This window comes from Octopus sinensis, linkage group LG22, assembly GCF_006345805.1.
Source record: "Octopus sinensis linkage group LG22, ASM634580v1, whole genome shotgun sequence".
NCBI lineage: Eukaryota > Metazoa > Mollusca > Cephalopoda > Octopoda > Octopodidae > Octopus > Octopus sinensis.
This window is the reverse complement of record NC_043018.1, coordinates 12816146-12837986: the sequence shown is the minus strand read 5'-3', so window position 1 is coordinate 12837986 and position 21841 is coordinate 12816146. Positions and strand designations below refer to the sequence as shown.

The window sequence follows — 21841 nt, the reverse complement described above, 5'->3', positions numbered from 1 at the left end:
AGTCTAATCTTATAACTTAAATAAAATTACTCAGGAGTTTAAAGATAAGCTTCTTTCTGGAGTATTTATTTGAGCATCTTCAAAATGAGTTTTCAAATTAAATCTACCAATTTGCATGTCTCACTGTGTTTGTAAAATTAATAAAAGTTTCATTTAAAAGGAAATCTAATCCAAACATAGCTAAGGAAATAATTTAATTCAATTTAACATATTCTATAGATAAAACCGCCACCACAGCTTAGGGTCTCCTGTGAGTGTATTAAAAAGGGAATTCGCTGAGGAAGCTCAACTTTCTCTTTATTTCAAGTGAAAGGGAAGAAATGTCTCTTAAAAAGTTTATTTAAATGAGAGGGAGGGTACAAAACATGGCAAAAGTTTATGACTGGTAGTGATGGGGTGGAGTGGGTTGGTCACAAATATGATTAAAAACGAAAATTTATCAAATCTATGTACATATTTGACAAATGTTTATATATACGAATTTATTTTAAATATTCTTGTATTTAAAACCCGTTTCTAATATTCAAATTCTGATTTATATACATCATACATAAAATAACAATACAATGCAGTATTGCAGCTGATGGAATTCACTTAAAAAACGATTTTCTGGAACCAAATCGAGTGTCAATGTTATGGTTTGTACATACAAGTTTTATTTCATCCCCCGTCCCACTCAGATTATTAGCATTTTCCAATTTATTCTAAAGACCATTGCTGGCAAATGACGAAAGAAAGAAGAAAAAATAAAACTTATTGTTCACAGAAATAAATGGATAAATTGCTTTGGTTTTACTGGTTTACGGCACACAGGACATTTATAGTTTAAAGTGGGACATTTTGACAGACACATTTCACAAAATATGTGACCACATAATGTGGCTCTGAATTTTATATTTTTACTCCGGATCTGCAACAAAAACAAAACATTCATTAAATAAAAAAGACGAAGGCAGATGAGAAAACAAACAACAAACAAACAAACAATTTCTGCTGTTATTATTAATAAAGTGTAGAAGATAAGTTTCTCATGAACTTTGTAACATTCTTAATCTTTAAAGTTAAAATGGGAACAGGAGAAAAAATGCTAAAACATCAACACTTACTAAGAACGCCAGACCAGAGCAATCTGTTGAAATTTCATGGTGACAACACAGACTTGCCCTACCATACACCTAACTTTCTTTTTAGGGCCAGGAATTACTTCAGTTCCTAACCTTTATATGGAATACTAACATTTCCAGCAAGCTGGACTGGCACGGTCATACGACGGCTGTTCCAACTGATTTGTAAACACATAACAACCACCAACCTCTCCCTGATTCATGTTCTGGCCCCCACAGACACTAACTCCATCAATCTCTGAAGACTGGGACAACATAGACAACACCTTTCATTGAAGTTAATATTTTCTTAATTACCTTACAGGTACAACACTGACTCTCTGGACACTGTTGGTCTGGAATTTCTTATAAATCGGTAGAATATTGGGGCCAGATATGACTGGTTTAAATGCTAAAGGGTTAATACTATGGCTTCTATCATGCATCACAAGGTCTATAAATGGAAGGTGATCTTAGTACTAGACTGGTACTTTAATTTATTGATCCCACCAGGTGGATGAAAGGTAGTTATCACAGTGGGTATTTAAACTTATAATAGGGTACATAGCTCAGAGAATCTCTCCAGGTCAAGCAGAGAGGCCACAGACGTGATTAGAATGTAGCAGGAAAGAATTGCAAGATAGATTCTTCAAGCTGGGCCAAATGGCAGGAAGACCTAAAGTTAGACCAAGAGTGAGATGGCTGGATAATAGCCATAGTTTCAGTTGGTCAGAAAGTCTAATGATGGTCGTCTCTGACAGAACCCTGTGAGGGCTCTACCTCCTTGATCCTCCTAGGAACAGTAGGCAGAGAAGATGGCTGGAGGACATCGAGTGCTCAAGGCTAACAATTCAACTAATTCAGTGTCCTAAAAGTATAATGAAAATAATAATAATTACATTTTCAAATGTCTCCAAACACAATGGACAGATCTGAGCTGCTGGGGAGGTTCTTTGTGATCTACAAATAAAGACAAAATGGAAAATTCTAGAATCATTTATGATTTGAAAACCACAGAGAAAATATTTGCACCTGAGACTAATATATATGATATAAAGTTATTTATTGGAAAGATTTCTGGTTTGTAAGCTCTATTCATAGCTATGATGCAGGCCTTTTTCAGCAGGCTCAATCCAACTGCCAGATATAGTTGGCAGAATTAGAAAGGAAGACAGAATAGGTAAGGGCTATTGTAGACTTGGAGCAAGAAGCCTCACACTCCAGTTTTGGCCCTGGTTTAGTTTACAGGGTACATTCATAGCAGATGTACAACATTCTTTATTGCACACTAAACCACATGCTACATGGGAAATGAGCAAGACATACAAATGGGTATCTCCTTCAAAGAAGATTAATTATAACCATGTATCTTTGCTGTTTGTCAATAAGGATTCAGCTGTTCAAATGAATTACTTTCTGAATTAAGATGTCCATAGCCAAGCATTCTACAGACATGAGTACCCTTAAAGTGATTCACAGATAAAATCAGTTGGATATATTTTGTATTACAAGTACAATCCACCCGACAGGCTTGCATACAGTTTCCATCTACCCAATTTTAGTCCCAAGATATGGGTCAACAAAAGGCTTTAGGAAATGACATCTGCCCAAAATGCCACACGGTAGGATCCAACCTGAGACTTTGTGGTTGTGAAACTTAACCTTTTGCCCATGCTGTACCTTCTTCATTAAAATAGATTAGAAAAAAACAAAAGGCAGATATTCAGATTTTGAAAACCTACTCTGATTCAGTTTCTGACGTCGATGCCACATTTTCTCTATTTGAACTGCTCTGTAAAAATAGAATTTAGAAAAGCAAAATTAGAATTCAATAAAAATATTGAAATTTTTTTTTCTATTCTACTCAATTGTGTGAAAAAATAATTGAGAAAAATTTGCTAATTTACACCAATGACTCTCACTTTTCTAAATTAAACATGGATCTAGGCTCCATCATCATTTAATGTCCACTCTGTCCATGCTAGTGTGGCTCTGATGGAATTTGTTGAGGCAGATTTTCTACGGCCAGATGCTGTAAGGAAGGTGATATCGCCCATAATCAGACATTGGTTACAACAGAAGACTGAAAACGAAGGACACCAGTTGCATGACGACGACTTTCATTTACAATTATCAATGATGATGATGATGAATGAAGTCAAGGCAAGGAGACAGTAACACACGCACATCATATGATGGGCTTCTTTCAGTTTCCATCGACCAAATCCACTCACAAGGCTTCGATTGGACCAAGGTTATAGAATAAACATTTGCCCAAGGTGCAAATGTTGGGACTGGCAACACCTACTCCAAAGATTGAAAATTTTCCTAAGCAAATATTTCTGCATATGAGGGCCAGCTGAAAAGTTTATAGGCTGACCAAGATACGTTCATGGAATGTGAGCAAATGAAGTGAATTTTTCAACAAAGTTCCCTTTGTGATCCACACACTTCTTTCATCCATGTTGCAGTGCTTGGATCCCATTGGTGAACAAGTTTTCATCCTGGTGGTCAAAAATGCCATCAACAGCAGATATGACATCATCATCATCATCATCACTGTGATACTGGTTCCCAGCGAATTGGTTTTTCACATTGGGGAACAGATGATAGAGCCAAACCACTAAAATAAGGAGGCTGATCAACAAATTCAAGGACACAGTCACACAGCAGCCATTTGAAAGCAAGAGCTTTTATGCTGGAGCATTGACCTGATGAAGCAAGATCCCTCTCGTCAGTTTACCTGAGTGATTGTTCTTGATAACCTCCTGTAACTGCCTCATCATGTTGCTATAGTAATCTCCATTTATGGTGTAACCCTTTTGAAGATAGTCAATAGACACAATGCCTTTTGCATCCCAAAAGCACCGAGGCCATCACCTTCCCTGCAAATGAAATAACCTTGGTTGTTTTTTTGTCTCTGGCTCAAAGCGATGAAGCCAACCCTCTTCTTGGATGAGGAAATGTTCAAGGAAACCAGCTGGATCTGCCTCAGTGTCAGATTTCCCCATGACCACCTCACAAGAAAATGGCCCTCAGAGGGGATTATATAAGATTTTAAAATATATGTGCAATAAATTAATATAACTGATTTACTTCTACATCTCTATATATATATATGTGTGTGTGTGTGTGTATGCACCTATATATATATATATATTTGAAACTAATATATACTTCTTCAATACACAAAATATTGTAACAATTTATTTTACACAATTCTTAATATTTAATAGAAAATCGGATTTTTAAAACATCAAAAGTATATGGGAGCCTATCCAAGAAAAATAGGAATGAAAGGGGATCAAAGGTAAAAAGTGGTTGAGAATCACTGAGTTGACTGATAAAAATTCATTTACCAACACATTACAGATGTGAGTAATGTTTTAGCGTTTAGTATTTGCAACGTGCGGGTGGCACGTAAAAAGCACCCACTACACTCACGGAGTGGTTGGCGTTAGGAAGGGCATCCAGCCGTAGAAACATTGCCAGATCAGACTGGGCCTGATGAAGCCTTCTGGCTTCACAGACCCCAGTAGAACCGTCCAACCCATGCTAGCATGGAAAACGGACGCTAAACGATGATGATGATGATGAACACACACTGCTTTCAACTTGACTCGCAGAATGTTCACACAGAAATTACAGGTTAGTATCATGGCACAGTAACAGACAAAACTAATATGAAAAAATTTGAGTTGGTTTTTCCTAATTATCTAAATTTTTTTGTCAATAACGTTTGGAGGAAACACAGAAGGTAAAATAAAGTCATCGACTAACCTCAATTATAGGTTCATCAGCAATCAATATAGGATCTGTAAAAGAGGAAAATAAGAAAATTTTAAAATAATGTAATAGATTTCACATTTTCCTCTCCCTATAGATTTACTCTTTTACTTGTTTCAGTCATTTGACTGTGGCCATGCTGGAGGACTGCCTTTAGTCGAGCAAATCAACCCCAGGAATTATTCTTTGGAAACCTAGTACTTATTCTATCAGTCTCTTTGGCCAAACCGCTAAGTTACGGGGACGTAAATACACTACCATCGGTTGTCAAGCAATGTGAGGGGACAAACATGGACACACAAACATACACATATATATATATATATATATATATATATATATATACGACAGGCTTCTTTCAGTTTCCGTCTACCAAATCCACTCACAAGGCTTTGGTCGGCCCGAGGCTATAGTAGAAGACACTTACCCAAGGTGCCATGCAGTGGGACTGAACCCAGACCCATGTGGTTCGTAAGCAAGCTACTTACTACACAGCTACTCCAGCATGACTGCATTCAAATGATTGAAACAAGTAAAAGAATAAAAGAATATATATAATATTTTATTTTAAACTAATGCTGTTCCTAGTGTGCAGAGAGAGAGAGAGAGAGAGAAATGTTAAATAGTGATAACAAAAGTTGCTCCAAAAGGGCAAAAGGAAAGAAAAAAAGCGAAAGTCAGAAAGGGCAAAAACTGGAAAATATTTGATGTTGAATGAAAACATTAAAATTTTATTCAAATAAAAACAACCCAGTTTGATAATTAAAGAAGTTTTCTTACCATTTGCTGAACTGCCAATATTCTGAAAGGAAATAAATAAATAAATAAAAATTAGCAGAAAAGAAATTAGCCAAAGTTGATTTAGAACTTTATTACTATACGACTGAGTGGACACTTGAAATGGTTGTTGAGTTTTTCTTTCTAGTTTAATCCTTTTGATATCAACTAGACTGAGATCAGTCCTGGCTCTATGATACGTGCTTTGTGTTCTAAGGTTATCTAATTTAAAACCTTCCATTAAAATTTGATGTTAATTATATAGAGTTCCAAATAGCAGTTTAATAATAAGAAGTTATTTTACAAAATTCTTCATTAGGCACAGGAGTGGCTGTGTGGTAAGTAGCTTGCTTACGAACCACATGGGTCTGTGTTCAGTCCCACTGCATGGCACCTTGGGCAAGTGTCTTCTACTATAGCATCGGGCTGACCAAAGCCTTGTGAGTGGATTTGGTAGACAGAAACTGAAAGAAGCCCGTTATATATATATATATATATATATATATATACATATATATATGTTTGTGTGTCTGTGTTTGTCCCCCCAACATTGTTTGACAACCGATGCTGGTGTGTTTACATCGCCGTAACTTAGTGGTTCAGACTAGCACTTGAAAGATATACATGGCGGCATAATCAAGTCCTCGGTGTCATAAGCGCAGCACTCAAGAAGATCGAGAGGTACAATAGGGGAGAAATATCCAAAAGTGGAAAAGCGCAGGAAAGTATACTTCCACAAGGAGGTAAAAGGATATAAAACCAGGCCTACAAGTAAAGTATACGAGATAGACGAAAGATGGAAGGGATACTGGGAGGTGGCCATGGACTTGGAAAAACAATTAGTATTTCCACTAATAAAAACAACAAAAAGACCGGATTTAGTCCTATGGAACAGAGACCAGAGAATGGGAATTTTACTAGAACTGACAGTACCTTGGGAAGAGAACATCGGCAATGCAGAAGAACAGAAAGAGAAGAGGTATGAAAAGCTAATCGAAGAGAACAGGGATGGAATGTCGAATATTATCACCTGGCAGTGGGGGCTAGAGGCTTCATTGAAAAGAAAATGACAACGCTTTTCAAAAGAAGATTTGTCTTTTCTAGTCCCGAGCTGCGAAAACTAATAAGGAGAGTACAGGAGGTGGTCGAAAAAGCCAGCTTCTATATATGGCTGAAGCGGGAAGACCGAAAATGGCTTGAAAGTCATAAACACGCCGACGGGAAATAACATCATTAGGTGAGACAAGCTGACTGACAGGTGACGGTCGTTTAGAAAAAGCGCGGGCTAAAGCTATGTGCTTTCATTAGTCAGTTAAGGTGAGACAGTGTCACATGACAACTTGCTGGGGCTGCCTGCTGGAGCCTATGCGGCAGGTATTTAAAGGGAGAAATTTGACAAGACAGTCAGTCACTGGCTGACAATACATCGAAGATGCCAGGGAACAGAAAAAAGAAGACGTGCACCCAACACCAGAGCTGAAGACACCTCCGAAAGGGGGGGCCCCGCCACGTCAAAACGGTAGAGGAGTAGGGGCCGAAACCGGACATGGTTCTTCCTGATGATGTCTTGAGCTAACTGGATCCTAACTGGTTGTAATTCCTCAGTACTAGGCTTACAAAGAATAAGTCCTGGGGTCGATTTGCTCGACTAAAGGCGGTGCTCCAGCATGGCCGCAGTCAAATGACTGAAACAAGTAAAAGAGTAAGAGAGTATTAGTTTCAAAATTAATTGAAACCATATTTCAACAGAGAAATGTTATCCCCCCCCTCCTGCTGGCCTTGTACCAGAATTTGAAATCATTATTTTCAATTAATCATGCATTATATCAAAGCTTCAAGATTACAGTGATTTGATTTTATCTTTTTGGAATAACATTGTAGGGTGGGTGTGAGAGGCCAGATCTTGCTACTTTGGACATAAAATAGGTACAGTATTTGGGCCAGATATGGGGGCCAGTTTAAATCCTAGTCTATCAGTGTTAACACATTCTATAAACAAATTTGATGTCAGCACTCTAAACTATCAAACTGCATACAATGTGGACTGTAAATTGAAAGCCGAATGTCTTGTCACCAGCAGAGAACAATGATAGCAGAGGATTCACCAAGTCTCTCCCAGCTGGTTGTTCTCTGCCCTTTTGAATCAACTGTTTATGGCTATCAGCAGAAAAACAGATACCAAGAACTCTTTAGTCTTGTGAGTTAGATGATCTCCTCGGTGATGCTGTTGCCATGGAAATAAACAAAAAATGTACCCAATCCACTCAATCATAGAAAGCTGATTGATAATGATATGAGAGAAATCAAAGCTAGATCTGCCATGAAGCCCAGGCAACAGGTTTTCTGTTGCACATCTTGGCTGCAATGCTAACTTCCATACAAACCATTGCAAGAGGCTCTATTTTATCATTCGATCAGTTAGAAATAGCCAAATATATCAATGGCAGCCTACCATCTTTTAAATAAGACAAAGGTGAACATACTTGATAATAATACAGTCTGAGATAAGCTATGAGAGAAAAGACCAGGTGGTCACAGGTACAATGGATCATAGGAGTCTGGTCAATCAAGGCTGACCTGCTTTCTCTGCTGCCCTAGAAAACATTAGGATTGAGTTAATGTTTTTATTGAAAAATATGGGATTATATAACTTACATGGAGGTGCAATGGCCCAGTGGTTAGGGCAGCGGACTCGCGGTCGTAGCATCGCGCTTTCGATTCCCAGACCGGGCGTTGTGAGTCTTTATTGAGCGAAAGCACCTAAAGTTCCACGAGGTTCCGCCAGGGGTGGTGGCGATCCCTGCTGTACTCTCTCACTCTTTCTTATGTAGGCCTGCTCGTTTAGCCAGCAGGGTGGCGTCATTTGAAGGCTAAAACAATGCAAAGTGCATTGTGACCAGCGATGTGTAGCAACATCTGATAGCCTGGTCGGTCACGTGATATATATATATATGTGTGACGATGGATATAACTTATATAAGAGAGTGTCTGCATCTGCTAGTGATTATACAGGCACCTAGCGTGGTACATGCTACCAGGAGAGAAAGGCTTGACAAAATCAGCCTCGTCCTCCACCAACATTGCCATTCAGTCAATAGCATCAAATCTTCGATGCAAGAATTGGTCTACAGAGTCATCAACGTTATCACCATAAAGGAAGCATTCAACAAAGAAGAAACTATATTCTCAGATACAAGATAAAACCAATGAAATGTATATTTTACTTTTCACTGAGTGTGAAGAATAGTGAAATATAAAATGCTTCATTTGAAAAACAAGTATCAGAATTCAAAATTTAACTGCCGCTATCCACTCCAGCCAAGATATTTCAGAAGATGGACAAAGTATCTAATGGACATTTCAGATTATAGGCGTCAACTAAACAAATTTTGTTTACTTACATTATTTTTCGAACGATTTTGCTTCCGTAATCTTTTTGTTGCAGCTGTTCTGCGTGTATGTACAGCACCTAAAACAGGATATACAAGTAAAATTACTAACAAATATCGGTTTCAAGTGTTATACACAAGGCCAGCAATTTCAGGGGAAGGGACAAGTCAATTACACCGATCCCACTGTTCAACTGGTACCTTATTTTATCAATCCTGGCAAGATGAAAGGCACAGTCAACATCAGCGGAATTTGAACTCACAACGTGACAATGGATGAAATGTTGCAAAGCATTTCGCCCGGCATGCCAACAGTTCTTCCAGCTCCCCGCCCTTCCGATACAAACAAACATCAAAGACAACAATACAGATTTCACACAGTTCTGTGATAGGGGAAGGGACCACCAGGTAGTCCTATACGTACTATATAAGAACACACATATACATACATATACACACAAATATATAAACATATATACATACATGTATATATATACACACACACACGTGTATATATATATATATATATACACATGTATAGATACATATACACCTGTATATATATACATGTATATATATATACACGTGTGTGTGTGTGTGTGTATATATATATATAATAGAAGGGTAAAATTTATTAATCAAATTAATTAATTAATCAATCAATCAATTAATAATTTTACCAAGTAGATCGGTACGTTAAAATGACCTTTATAGGTAAAATTATCCACATAATTATAATTAGGGTTCAGCTAATTGCTTCACCACAATTGCTTTTCCGTCTACGAAATCCACTCACAAGGCTTTGGCCAGCCCATGATCCCATGCAGTGAGACTGAACCCAGAACCATGTGGTTGGGAAGCAATCTTCTTACCACACAGCCACACCTGCACCTATGTATATAAATTTCTTTTTTTAAATATAATAAAATAAAAAGTGAGAATTAAAATGTTTAAAAATTATGAAAAAATTTACCTCTTGTAATTCTTCTTGGAGTGTCCTGAAATGAGAAATTGTAGAAAAATAAATGTCACCAGCCACCAAGTGAGTGAAGTGAAGGAGATGACCATCACCTCCATTAGACCGAAGCAGCTACAACTGGTTTCAGTTCTCTCACCTAAATGTAAGTAGTCATGTAAGTTCCCTATAACAAGAACCTGCTGTGCCCCACTCGCTTCTTTCACACCTTGACCCTCTCATCTGCCTAGCATAAAGCCCAAACCCTTGGTTTTCATAGACTTGCAAGCTCACTAGTGTCGGTGGCACAAAAAAAAAATGCATCTAGTACACTTTGTGAAGGGGTCAGCATTAGGAAGGGCATCCAGTCAAAGAAACAATACCAAAACAGACACTGAAGCATGATGCGGTGCTTGGGACCTGTTGGCCCCTTGTCAAACTGTCCAACCTATGTCAGCATGGAAACATAGACATTAAATGATGATGATGATGGATTCCAGCTTTGGCAAGGATTTTCATGTGGGCTGCATGAGAATGGCTCTTTATCAGATGAGCTGCACTAAAATTCAAGGTGACTTTGTGTTTTCAGTCCACAGTTGGCACATGACTGGTTAAATTCACAAACTGAGTTTAATATTTTGCTCACAGCACTTCTTGGTTGCTTCCAAACACACTCATAGCTCTCAACTTGGCGATGAGAATAGATTGAAAATAGGCCAGTGCCAGTGATGCAAATAAGGCACCTGTGCCAGTCGGTGTCGCATATGAGATGCCAGCAGGTGGCACGTGTCAGGTGCCAGGCACCCATGCTAGCGGGTGGCACATATCAGACGCCTGTGCCAGAGGGGACGCATATCAGGCGCCTCTGCCAGAGGGGACGCATATCAGGCGCCTGTACCAGCAGGTGACGCCTATGAGGCGCCTGTGCCAGTGAGTGACGCCTATGAGGTGCCTGTGCCAGTGAGTGACACATGAGGCACTTGCGCCAGTACACGGTGCATATAAAGTGCTTGTGCCAGTGGTGTATATGAGGCACATGTGCCAGTGACACGTATAAGGCTCCCACTACACTCTTGGAGTGTGGGAAGGGCATCCAGCCGTAGAAAGCAAACCAAAACAGACAGACTGGTGCCTGGTGCCACTGTCTGGCGTTCCAGTTCCAATCAAACCATCCAACGTCTGCCAGCATGGAAAATGGATGCTAAATGATGAAGAACCTGGTGAGATGTGAAATAGAGAAGACTAAAGTAATTGAAACAATGTCATAAATCTGACCACCACCAAAGAAAACATATGACTGGACAATCGTCTGGGGGCTGAGAAGAATGAATATAATTGATTTTGGATAAAACCCCCAAAGGAACAGATGGAAATTTGTGAAACGAATTTGTGTGTGTGTTTTTTTTTTATTTTACTTGTTTCAGTCATTTGACTGTGGCCATACTGGGGCACCACCTTGAAGGGTTTTAGTCGAACAAATTGACCCCAAGACTTTTTTTTTTAAGCCTAGTACTTATTTTATCAGTCACTTTTACCAAACCGCTAAGTTGTAGGGACATAAAAACATCAACATCAGTTGTCAGCCAGTGATGGTGGACACACGGACACACACTACAGGCTTCTTTCAGTTCCCATCTACCAAATTCCCTCACAAGTCTTTAGCTGGCCTGAAGCTATGGAAGAAGACATTTGCCTAAGGTGCATTACAGTGGAACTGAAACTGGAACTATGTGATTGGTAAGCAAGCTTCTTACCACACAGCCATATAATTTGGATTCATTTTAATCATTTAATAACGGTGTCCCAGAATCCTATGTACCAATGATCCAAGTGATATTCTTGTAAAAGGGAGAAGTTATTCTCCTATGACATACACTATAGCAACCAGCATGTTTTGTGTCTAAACCTGCCTGGACATATTCATCATCATTTAACGTCCGCTTTCCATGCTAGCATGGGTTGAACGATTTGACTGAGGTCTGGCGAACCAGACTCCAATCTGATCTGGCAGAGTTTCTACAACTGGATGCCCTTCCTAACGCCAACCACTCAAAGAGTGTAGTGGGTGCTTTTACGTGCCACCGGCACGAGAGCCAGTCAGGTGGTACTGGCAACGGCCACACCCAAATTGTGCTTTTTATGTGCCACCTGCACAGGAGCCAGTCCAGCGGCACTGGCGATAACCTCGCTCGAATGTTTCACGTGCCACCAGCACAAGTGCTAGTAAGGCGACGCGTATGAATAATATACCAATAATGGTTCCAGATCTCATTGTCATACAACAGAAATAATTTTTCATTTACATATTGCTTCCTAGAAAAGGTTAGACAAACACACTGTTGATAGGTTAACCCATTGGCATTTAGACTGGCCATATTCATATGCTTAAACTTGGCCAGATCTGGCCAGTCACACCTACCCTGCAATGTTATTTAAAATTAAACAATCACATCATCATAATCTTGAAGCTTTGAGATAATACATGATTAATTCAAAATAATGTGAATTAATAAGCATTGCATTTGACAGGGTAATCCTGAATGCTAAAAGAGTTAACAATTCCAAGTTAGCAAAGAGAAAGACAAGTGATTGAACCCTCACAGGAAGGAAGACCTTTATACTTACACATATTATAATAGATTCCTCACTGACCACATCATCAGAAATGTAGCAGCTCATGTCATGAAGGTTATCTTCAATAGAAAAAAAGAAGAGGATATAAAAGCCTTAACAGATTATGTGGAGAGGTGAGAGACAACGTCACATTTGGTGATGGCCTGCACCAACAACTGTAAATGCATGAGGGCCAACGTTTGATGGAATTGGTAAGAAGCATTCTGGAACTTTTTTGCCAGTCTTTTTTCGCTGCTTTCATGGATTCCCATCACTCTCTGTTTCCATCCAATTTTCATTAAAATGAATTTAAATTGGGAGCTTTTATCACAGTGAATCTTTCATCAGCTGATCACACAAATATGAACACCATCCCTACGGATGCATTACAGTTGCTCTCTTGACAGAACTTGGCATCCAAGTGCCGGCGTCACTCACTGGCACAGGCACCTCATGGAAATCACTCACTGGCACAGGTGCCTCATGAAAGAAAGGCCAATATCACATGACCAGATGTAGGGAAAACTTTAAACCAACAGAAGCCAGTGGGGTTAATGTGCTGCACAATGTACTCAAGAGCACAGGAGGAACTGATGCCATGGTCATTCAATAGGATGCAGATGTGGGAAAAGTGCAAACATTTATTTCTCATAAATCCTTACTTTGTACAGTTTAAAATCTCAAACAAAAGAGCAAATTATGCACAAATAAATACTGTAACATTGGGAATGTGCAACAGGGCTTTTATAATAAATACAATTTGACTAAAATGTGAGGGAGTGCTGAAAAGTTCCTGGCTTTAAGGGTATCACAAAAAGCTTGGTTGGAGACCCAACATTCAGAGTTCTTTTGCAGGTTTTAGAAAAACTGAAGGACCGCTGCACTAAGTGTGTGAATCTGAGAGGGGAATATATTAAATAAAATTATAATCAACTGATCCTCCTTTTTTTTTCTTTCACTGAAAACCAGGAACTCTTCCGCATCCCTCATAGTTACACTTACGTCAGTGGTCATCAACCATTTTTTACCTGTGGAACCCCTTTCATTCTTGTTTTGCTCAGTTGGACCCTCCCAATCATTTGATCGTCATCATCATGATCATCGTTATCACTTAATGTCCGCTTCCCATGCTGGCATGGGTTGGACGGTTTAACAGAGATCTGGCAAGCTGGGAGGCTGCACCACATTCCAATCTGATTTGGCAAGGTTTCAACAGATGGATGCCCTTCCTAACACCAACCACTCTGGAGTGTAGTGGGTACTTTTACATGTCACCGACATGGGAGCTGGTCAGGCAGCACCGGCCTCAACCACGCTCAAATGGTGCTTTTTACGTGCCACCAGCATAGGTGCCAGTCAGGCGGCACTGGCATCGGCCACGACTACGATTTCGCTCAGTCTTCACAAGCATGGCATATTGCCCAATGATTGAAGGATGCTTTTAAAAGGGCAATGACTATGATCTCACTTGTCTTGCTGGATTTTCTCAAGCATGGCATATCTCCAAAGGTCACTTGTCATTGCCTATGAAGCCCAATGTTCGAAGGTCATGCTTCCCTAGCTCATCTCATGTCTTCCTGGGTCTACCTCTTCCACAGGTTCCCTCCACTGTAAGGGTGAAACACTCCTTCACACAGCTGTCCTCATCCATATGCATCACATGACCATACCAGCACAGTCGTCTCTCTCTTGCACACCACAACTGATGCTTCCCATGTCCTACTTTTCTCTCTGTCATATATGCACACTGACATTACACATCCAGTGAAGCATACTAGCTTCATTCCTTTCAAGCCTATGCATGTTCTCAGCAATCACAGCCCATGTTTCACTGCCATGTAGCATACCTGCTCGCACACATGCATCACAGTCTACCTTTCACTCTGAGAAAGAGGTCCTTTGTTACCAACAGAGGTAGGAGCTCTCTGAACTTTGCCCAGCCTATTCTGATTCTAGCAGCTACACTCTCAGAGCATCCACTCCTGCTACTGACTTGGTCACCTAGGTAACGGAAGTTAACAACTACTTCAAGTTTTTCCCCCTGGTGTGTGATGGAATCTGTTTTCTGTACATCTTCAGGGTTTATTGCCCCTCTGCATCTGCCACACACAAAAACTATCTTCCTAGTTAACCTTCCTTTGATATTGCTGCACCTCTTATGTGTCCATAGCTTACACCAGGTACATCTCATGGAGTGTCTACCAATGCCTTTTCTACAGATCTAGTAGGGCCATCTACCTGAAAGGATTTATGATTTGTCTGCCTCTCAACATATTTTCATAATTAAATATTATTAGGAATTGTGTAAAAAAAAAAAAAAAAAATTGAAATATTTCATGCATTGTAGAAGTATAACTTGTATTGCATATAAATTCTAGCAACAAAATCTTATGTGGAACCCCAGGGGCCATATGGACCCTGGTTTGAGATGCACTGATTAAGATATTTTGATAACTAAAGCAGTAAAATTTACCTGTTGTAGGTTCTGACAGAGAATCCTGAAATGAGAAATTGTAAAACATATTTAATGTAAGAAGGAAAACAAACCTGAAAAGAATAAAACAAATTTGAAGATGGTGTCTGTAAATTTATATCGGGGTGGCTGTGTGGTAAGATGCTTGCTGCCTAACCACATGGTTCCGGGTTTAGTCTCACAGTGACAAACTGAAAGTAGCCCACCATGTGTGTCTGTCTATGTCCCCTACCACCACTATCACTCCACAACCAGTGTTGGTGTGTTTATGTACCTGTAACTTAGCAGTTTGGCAAAAGAGATCAATATAAAACTAGGAATCCAGTGCAAGTTATTTTTAAATAACAAAAAAAAAAAAATTCTATGCAGACATGGTTAAAAAAGTTTGCTTCGGAACCACGTTGACTTGGGATCAGTCCTACTTTGGAGAGGGGTCTTCTAATATAGCCCCAGGCTGACCAAAGCCTTGTGAGTAGATTTAGTAGACAGAAACCGAATGAAAAGTGTGTGTGTGTGTGTGTTAAACTTAAAGGTACAAAAAGTTAAATTTGCATAGAAGAATTTGGTTCAAGATACAAAATAATCTTGAAATGATTGAAGTGGTAAATCCTCACAAACACACAAAAACAAGAAAAGGCTTCAGTTTACTTACACAGATTATTGTTGTAGCATCGGACATCAAACCATCATCATCACTTAGATCATAAATATCTGCAATATGCAAAGATGTTATGCAAGAGTGGTTTTATGGAGGACAGACAAAAGACAGAGTTTCAATGTTGAAGCTGAACAAATAAGCAATGCAGAATGATTTCATTGAAATTATTCTTAATGATGGAACTCAAAGCTGATAAAGCTACGAATAATATCAAGCAGAACATTGGGTTAAACATTGCCTTGGATGGAAAAAATGTTGAAGGGCAAACCAGTGATGTGTTGGCAACAATTAATGTAGAAATGGTAGAAATGAAGAGGAAAGCCAATGCTAGGAAGACCGTGTTTCCAGTCCTCTGTCTCATGTCTGCCAGCATCACTAAACTGTTTAACAGACTCATTTAATAGATTTTTAAGATTTAACCCTTTCGTTACTGTATTTATTTTGGGATGCTTTGTGTTTCTTTCAATTACTTTAAATATAACAAAGAATTTACTAAAATAACTTGGTTATCATTCAGCTAGTGTTAGGAACATAAATTGTGACTAAGGTTTGGTGGAAAATTTTAATTCAAAACTTATGAAAACAAGACATTTGTACTACAGAGCCAGAGCCGGTTTCAGCCGGGTTGGTAACGAAAGGGTTAAAAACAAAATAAAACAGGTAGGGCAAGAAAATTGCTTCCCAACTACATGGTTCCGGATTGTCCTACTACGGATTGATCTATATAACCCCACTCCACTCACACATACTCAAAATTTCCTCCTTTTAAGAGATACTTACATGTAGGTTCCATACTGTTCGCTGTATATCTTGAACCAAAGTTTGGCATTGTATGAAGAACAGCCCAAGTTGTTGAGTCAATGGCTCTCTGAATAAGAAGAAAATGTTTAACCTTTTACCATTCAGATTACTTGGTCAAATTTAATGCTTATTTATTGATATCGTTTTAAATTAACCCTGCATTCTGCCCCAGCTTTGAGAATCTGATGATGTAACTTAATTTCTAGAAAGTCATTGTTGAGTTTGAACAAAAAATATTTAGAATATTTTGGCCAGATATGGTCAGTTTAAATGCTAAAGAGTTAAATAATTCCTCACATTGGTATAATGCCACAGACTTCTAAATGATAAACAGAGAATTGATAACTGTTTTGATACAAACTCATCCAATTTCACCATAAAATCTTCTTAGTTTAAAGTGATCTGAATGAAAAGTTTTTTATCAAAATTTCCTGTTAATTTGTTGCAAACTCAAGCTTAAACTCTTTCTTAAAAATTAATTGAAACAAATATAGGAATGTGGGAAGAAAAGGGTTGACTTTGAACTTATTTTAGACAAAACTAAACTTGCAAGGAACATTTATTTCTTGCAATGCTATCGTTTATCAGTTTCACATCCGTTTTCCCACGGTCCTCTCCAACACAGCATCCAACCATTAGTTATATTCTTTTGTCATCTCTTTTGCAAGGTTCGGTTTCTTGAGATCAGCTTTTGCCATTTCTGCCGCTGTCTTTCTTGAACTTACTCTTCCACATGGATCCTTACAAACGAATCTCTTGGCACTTCTTCACCTGCCTCTCTTCATCCATACCTGTTAATTGTCCACACCAGTTGTCATTATCCATGCACACCACAACTCAGTTTCTCTCTCGGCTCATCCCTGCCTCATCCTTCCACACCCAACAGAGAGTGCTCACCTTGTTTCTTTCCGACCTTCATACATCCTCTACTTTCAGTGCCCACATCTCTCTAACATACAGCATCACAGTCCACACACATCCATCATTTAATTATAACAAAGAGTCAGAACAATTTCAGGTCAAAATAAATATTTCGATAGGCACAGGCATGGTTAAGAAGCCTGCTTCCTAACCATGTGGTTTCAAGTTCAATCCCACTGCAAAGTACTTTGGGCAAATGTCTTCTACTTGAGAATGGATTTGAGAGATGGAAACTCATGGAGGTAAACTAGCTGAGATCCTTTCAAGTGTTGGGCCTCATGGAGGCAATGACCAAGACGTTTGGCATTGTGTTGTGCTTGAGAAGAAGCCTCATGAAGCCGAGCAAAATTGCAGTCATGGCAGATACCAGTGTCACACAAATTGGCACCCATGTTGGTGTCACATAAAAGCACCCACTACACTCTTGGAGTGGTTGGCGTTAGGAAAGACATCCAGCCGTAGAAAACCATGTCAAATCAGACTGGAGCCTGGTGCAGCCTTCCAGCATGCCAGCCGATCAAACCATCCAACCCATACCAGCATGGACAATGGATGTTAAATGATGACGATGAAACTGAAAGAAACCTATCATGAATGTATGTGTGTGTGTGTGTGTGTGTGTGTGTGTGTGTGTGTGTAAAATCATCATCATTATTATTTAACATCCGCCTTCCATGCTGACATAGGTTAGACCGTTTAAGAGAAGCTGGCAAGCCAGGGGACTGCACCAAGTGCCAGAGACTGTTTCGGAACGAGGGCTTTTTCCATCGGACTAGCACTGGCAAGGTCTGTTTTTGCATAGTCTTTACGGCTTGATGCTCTTCCAACCACCAACAACCTTACAGAGTGGACTGGATGACCTTTTTGCATCACACCGGCACCAGTGAGGTCACCACGTAACTGGCAAGACGAAGATCCTTTGAGAGGGGAGGGGGTCAATGGAGGAGGGGGTTTTATGCCAGATGATACGAGAGATTACAGTACTACAGGGGGGGGGCAGAAACAGGGGTCGTCTCAACATTGTATGATGATTGTAAATGAGTTGTTTTTAATTGTGTAAAACAGGTCTGAACATGGAAAGACAGGTGAGCGTTGACCACAGAAAATTTACCACACACAAATTCTGCTTGACCCATAAAGTATGGAAAAGTGAATAAAGGATGCAAAAATGAAGGTAAATCCTCAATAAATTATACAGAACTTTTGTCCTTGGGTAGCAAGTGTCATTTCCTATTTGCTTACCCCCAGAAAGTATGGAAAAATGATTAATATCTCTTTCAAACTTTGCTTTTCTTACATTTATTCAAGTCCCAGAAAATCCTTCTCAACACATGGCTATGGAGGCTCCCAACTACTGCTGCTCGTTACCAGAGATGCAGATATTGTCAGCCACCAAGGGACACGTTCAAGTGGTTAAGGTCAAGCAATTGACAGGCAAAACTATAGTACCGAACAAGAATATTTGCTATAATGATATTCCTGCTTCAGCAACTCACCACTGAATCTGTCTGAAATGTAATGGAAAATCGGTCAGATTCAAAACGATGATGGCCAGATCACAAAAGCAAAGTCTGAAGGGAATAGTAGTCATTTCCTTTGTTTTCCAGATAGAAACAAATAAGAAATAACACTAACCAAAGACGAAAAAAAATGTTTTTTTGTTTACACAGTGTTAGTTTTCCTGACTGGCAGGTCACACAGTATTTGTGTAACATACAAACTGATAGCTTTTCTAAAACCATAACACGGAAATACCCAAAGTAAAGTGTTTTGATTTTATCGAGTTATATCGAAAGAATGCTGAACTGGCAATAGTGCTGATTTCAAAGTACGGTTCCAGGCTTGAAGCCCTATTTTTTTATATATTTGTTTGTTTTTAGAGTTCCCTCCAAATTCCGAACGTCGCTTTTTCTAATGAATTTCTCGAATCTCGTGACTTCTTCCATCCAACAAAACAAGCGCCAAACACAAGATTCTTAGCTTCTGACAATTAGTTTAATTGATGATTTATCAAATTAATGTTGGACATAGTTACCGAGATTATAAGCTGGGAGACCACAATCCGTAAGAGGACCAGTTACCTTTTTTTCTTTCTTTCTTTTTTGTTCAATAAATTTCAGTCGTAAGACTTGACCGTAAAATCCTCCCCGGTGGCTTAGGGGTCTCCTTTGGGTCACGAACATTATACATGGGGAAAACTAAGTAGGGGTGGAACCTCAAGTTTGTAATACCCAAAACCCACATATATTCGAAATGAGGGTGATTACATGTGTAAACGGACAGAAATACTACAAAATAAAATTTACCATAATGCTGTGTGTGGGGAGAGTCGTATTGTCCGAATGCCTTATTATTTAACACACTCACCGGTTCGATTTCCACTCGTTTACTTATTTATATTTTTTCTTCCGAAATTTTCGTTGCCTTTTGCAACCTTGCCATGGATGTTGCCAAGAGAGTCAGAATCCATTCTACTTGGTCATATATAGAGCAATATATTCCTAGAATTTATTATTTTATCTAATTCAAAAACAGAAACCCCCAAATGAACAACAATGCCGAAAAAGACCCAAGCCTGACCGTTGCAGGACTTCTTTACAAAAATAATAGAAATTTTCGCCGGGTCAAAATAATAGATATTGCTAAACAAGGTAAAGGTGGACCGGCAAACACGGAGATTCCCAATTTCTGGGAATGAAGGGAGTTGAAAACGAATGTCTCAAAGAACAGGACAAACACCAACCTCAAAATAAACGTATTTTAATCCCAGCTTCAGTTTGTAAATAAATATAAGAACGGTGGATCCACGGAATCCTTATGATCCCTTCCACAAAGACCGGGCAAAGTGAGACAGAAGGTCTTCTTAAAATGCCAATATATAGTGATGAAGCATCCAAGATGTGGAGGGAATTATAAACAGAAAACTTTTAAATATTCCAGACATGAGGCGCCAAGAACAGTTTTAAATTTCTCAATTAAATAAACTAATAAAAACAAATTACTAAACAATTAATTTCCTCCGTTTCTACCTGTTTTGCCCCAGAAAAGGTTCTGAAAGACAGAATTATTCCAAGAAAATGAAACTGGGAACAAAAACGAAGAACAATACAACTTTTTGTTTAATTCATTCGAAATGAATTGAGTAAAGATTCTGCCGAATGAAAACAAATTCCTAAGTAAAAGTGATTTAGAATAATAAAATATGATACTTACACGACTTTTAAAAGTGTTATTTTTGCTGTAAATGTCCGTTAAAAGTCAAAACGGGATTCCAATATGAAACGTTGCCAGGACGAAAGCCGGTCCAGAAGTTCAAGTCCCGTGTGAAGTCAATTCCTTTTATATACCGTGCGTGCGTGTGTGCGTGCGTGTGTGCGTGTGTGTGTGTGCGTGCGTGTGTGCGTGCGTGCGTGCGCGCGTGCGTGCGCGCGTGTGTGTGTGTGTGTGTAGGTTGGGTGGTACAAACAAGAAAAATTGACTCAAAATATAAGTATATTATGGGATCTTTTCGGTTTGACCGGCAGTTTTTTTAATAATTTCCACGTAACTAAACACTTTTAAACTTCGAGAAAATTCTATAGTTTGTAAGATATTTGTTGTTTTTTCTTCTTCAATTTCTGCAATTTCAACCAATCAATGACATCTATTGAGGTGAAAACTTTCTGTGCCGTATGAATATGTCCCTCGTTTAAGAAACAGATTGGGTTTATTTACATTTCTGAAGAAAAAAAGATACCCTTCTCCCCACCCCTAACCCTAAAACAGATTGAAATGCAATAGATCGATACTAGGGTCATAATTATGGGTGACAATTTCCTATGACACTGCTAGAAAAAACTGCCGTTCAAACCGAAAAGATCTGTGTGTGTGTGTACGTTTCATGTATGTATACATATGCATGTGTATATAGTCAATAGATGAGATCCAGAGGTTCTCTGTATAAAAGACATTTTGTAGTGTACAAACGATTCTTAGACTCCACAGTCTTTACAGAAGATCGGTTCCACAGGGTAAAGAATGGTTATAAGAGAGATCAAGTTGAACTGACATGGAGGCAATTATGCAGATAATCAAATTAGATATATTAGCTACGACAGTTTGAGTATAAAATACAATATATATATATATATATATATGTGTGTGTGTGTGTGTGTGTAAATGTGGTATGTGATAATTATTTGGTAGCCATGATAAAACTCCGAGTTTCAGATGGCCGGATAACTGAAGAGATGGCAGTGTGGATTTCCACCTCGGCATCTGAAACTCGGAGTTTTGTCATGGCTACCAACAATTGTCACAGATAAATTTCTCTATTTACATAGTATCGAGGTCTCTTTCTTTCTTTTGTTGTCTTACCATTTTTAT

The 21841-nt window shown here is 38.9% G+C and overlaps 1 protein-coding gene across 1 annotated transcript; it reads right to left on the bottom strand.

Moving 5' to 3' along the window:
* Nucleotides 1-183: 183 nt before the first annotated feature.
* Nucleotides 184-20835, bottom strand: LOC115223316 (E3 ubiquitin-protein ligase RNF4). The gene is made up of 12 exons (XM_029793828.2): nt 20690-20835; nt 16535-16622; nt 15749-15807; nt 15097-15121; nt 12636-12703; nt 10029-10053; nt 9068-9135; nt 5670-5691; nt 4884-4918; nt 2846-2895; nt 2003-2063; nt 184-910 (listed from the first exon to the last, which is right to left on the bottom strand). The coding sequence occupies exons 2-12, from the start codon at nt 16581-16583 to the stop codon at nt 761-763; spliced, it is 612 nt and encodes a 203-aa protein (XP_029649688.1). The 5' UTR covers nt 16584-16622; nt 20690-20835; the 3' UTR covers nt 184-760.
* Nucleotides 20836-21841: the final 1006 nt, after the last annotated feature.